Here is a 3,005-nt window from a genome sequence, read left to right as displayed (position 1 = left end):
TATATGAAAAATCTATATCTATTCAAAGAATTGTGTGATAGTGTGAATTTACCAGAAACTAGCAAGATTTCTAGCATATTTAAATGTTATATATATTTCAAAATTTTTATGTAGAATCAACTCCTGGGCACTATCCATAATGAGGGATGTGCATTACCAGTGTGTAGAATTTGTATCTAAATGACCTTAAAAAAATAGGACATTTGCCTAAAATATGCTCTCAAGTCGTCTGCCTTCAAACATCAATGGTGCTTTTTCAATCATTTTTAAAAATGTTTTTGATCACCAGTTACACTGAGAATATGATGTAAGCTATAGAGCATCTTCAATCCAAAATGTACTTGGACTAAAAGTTATGGTCATAGTATCAGGGAGTTCATAACAATCCCCTTACTTCTCACAAGCAATGCCACCCATGGACCTTAGATATGATGTGGAAAGCTTTATATCTATTTTTATTTTTTCACATCATGATGAGTTAGCAGAAAACTCAGGTTTGATTTTTGGAAGATAAAACAATAAAACCTGTTTCATTACATTTATTTGATACTTGGAAGCTACAGAGACAGATACAACCATAATGGTACTTATTAAAACTGTTTAAATACATTTTTCTTTTTCAAAGCTATAGACTAGCTCCCCAACACCGCTTTCCTGCTCAATTTGAAGACAGCATCGCTGCAGTCAAGTTTTTTCTTCAGGATAAAATTCTTACAAAATATGGAGTGGATCCCACCCGAATCTGTATTTCAGGAGACAGTTCTGGGGGCCGGTTAGCAGCAGCAGTGACTCAAAAGGTACATTGTATTAGTTTTTATGCTGGGAAATAGAAATCAAAGGTTATTTCTCCCATCTTACAGATTTTTAGTTCTTCCAGAACCATTTCTTGAAAAGAGCATCCTTTCTCATTGGATTACAGTGATGCTTGCATTTAAAATCAATTGACCATAATAATATGACAACCTACTTCTGAATTCTAAAAAAAAAAAAAGACTAATTGAATTTTGATTGATACTGCATTGAATCTATAGATTTGGAGAAGATTGGCATCTTAATAATGACACTTCCAATTAATGCACATGGTATATCTCATATTTTATTTAGTTCTTTTCAATTTCTTCAGCAATATAAAATATGAAATATACCATGTGCATTAATTGCAAATATTTTCCCATTGTTATTCTTGAGTTACTTTGGAAAGTTTCATTTAAAATAATATTTTCCAAATGTTTGTTGATTGTACATAAAAATACAATTGATTTTTAAAGTAACCTTACAATTATATTCTTGAAAATTTTACTTATAAATTCTAGTAGTTGGTGTTTTTTTTTACATCTCCTATGATTTTTTAAAATAATCATATCTTCTGCAACTAGAGAGAGTTTTAATTCTTCCTTTCCAATTTTTATGCTTTTGTTTGATTTTCTTAATCAGTGCATTGGCTGGGACTTCCAGTAAATATTAATTTCCTACCTCTGGAATTTAGGAGAAATCATGTAATATGTCACCAATAAATGTGATGTTAACTGAAGGTTTTCCGTACTTGGTTTTTGTCAGATTGAGGAATCCCTTCTAATCCTTTTTACTGATAGTTTTTGCATAAATGGATATGGGATTTTCTGACTGCTTTTAATGCATCTATTTCAGATGACCATGTGATTCCTCACCTTTAATTTTTTTTAGTGTGGTAAGTTATGTCAATTGACTTTCAGACATTACATTATGCTTGCATTCAGGCATACGCCTCATTTGGTCACGATGAATAAAAATTTTATATACGGCTAGTTTCCATTTGCTAAAATTAAAGATGTAGTGCTTTGGGAGGGACTGCTTTTTATTTTAAAAAATGTCTTTGTCAGATATTGACCTAAGGTTTATACTGGCCTCATTAAATCATTTGGGAAGCATTCCGATACCTTTTTCCTTAATTTCTTTTCTCTTAAATATTAAAATAAATGACTCATGCTTGGAGGACTTAGAAGGAGATTGCACATACAAACAGAGAGACATACACATTTATATTTTTATATATATATACTATACACATGTGAATATCTATACACACATATGCATATATACTTATGCCTACACGTATGTACTGATCTGTAACACCACGTACCCATATAAAGCCCTGTTGTGGAGCCGTTACATCCGTGGTAGCAAAATTTCACGTTTGGCTCTGCACCCTGGGCCTCCCTTTAACTCAAGATGCTCCACTTCAATGCCTGTGGTAGTTAGAATATTATATAAATTTTCTTAGGAGTAAAAAGGAAGTTTGCAAACCATTAAACATGTTGATTCCTGAGGTCTCTTCCACCCTGAACTAACCTGATGTGTATTTGAAATAACACATCACTTATTTGAAGGATCTTGCTGGCCTGCAGTGGGAAGTTACTTGGGGAAAGAAACTTGGAAACTGTGCTCACTTTCAGATTATTATACAAGCTGCCATGCCAAGTCATATAGCAATCTGATTTCGATTCTTATCTAAAACTGGTTTTGTGGATGTAGAAATTCTGAAAACTGTCCAACAATTACCCAACAATGATTGATCAAGCAACACCTTGCCACACCTATAATTTCTCCATATATAATGTACTGTTTGCTTGGCTTTGGAAGTAAAGAAAGCTTTTTAAATGATGAGTAGATGTAGCCATAGAGATTTATGAAGAAATGAAAACCCACCGGGCAATCTTCAATATTAATATAGCCACCAAAAATAAATGCAATTCACAATAACATTTGTAAGGCAGTACAAATTGTTTTCTTGAAGTAAAATAAAATTTGATATTATTCTATTCTTTGCATTATACAAAAAAAAGAGAGTATATATTTAAATTTTTGGTCTATCTGTTTGAAGAGATTGTTACAACTGAGAATGCTGCATTAAAAACTCAGTGTACTTTAAGAACATAAAAAAGTAATTTCCTTTACCCTTTCTTATATATTTTTATAATCATATTTGAAATTACTTGTCTTCATGGTCTGTTAAACTTTCTATATTT

At 31.8% G+C, this 3,005-nt stretch overlaps 1 protein-coding gene across 1 annotated transcript in view; it reads left to right on the top strand.

Annotated features, from left to right (window-relative positions):
• Window positions 1-3,005, top strand: part of AADACL2 (arylacetamide deacetylase-like 2) — an 18,379-nt gene that overhangs the window by 8,795 nt on the left and 6,579 nt on the right. Inside the window, exon 4 of the mRNA XM_006771134.2 lies at window positions 626-797. Coding sequence (XP_006771197.2) covers window positions 626-797 — 172 coding nt within the window. The remainder of the gene's footprint in view (window positions 1-625; window positions 798-3,005) is intronic.

The sequence above is a fragment of the Myotis davidii genome, unplaced genomic scaffold (assembly GCF_000327345.1).
Source record: "Myotis davidii unplaced genomic scaffold, ASM32734v1 scaffold245, whole genome shotgun sequence".
Taxonomy (NCBI): Eukaryota; Metazoa; Chordata; class Mammalia; order Chiroptera; family Vespertilionidae; genus Myotis; species Myotis davidii.
The sequence above is the reverse complement of the archived record's forward strand: the minus strand, read 5'-3'. Positions and strand labels throughout refer to the sequence as shown.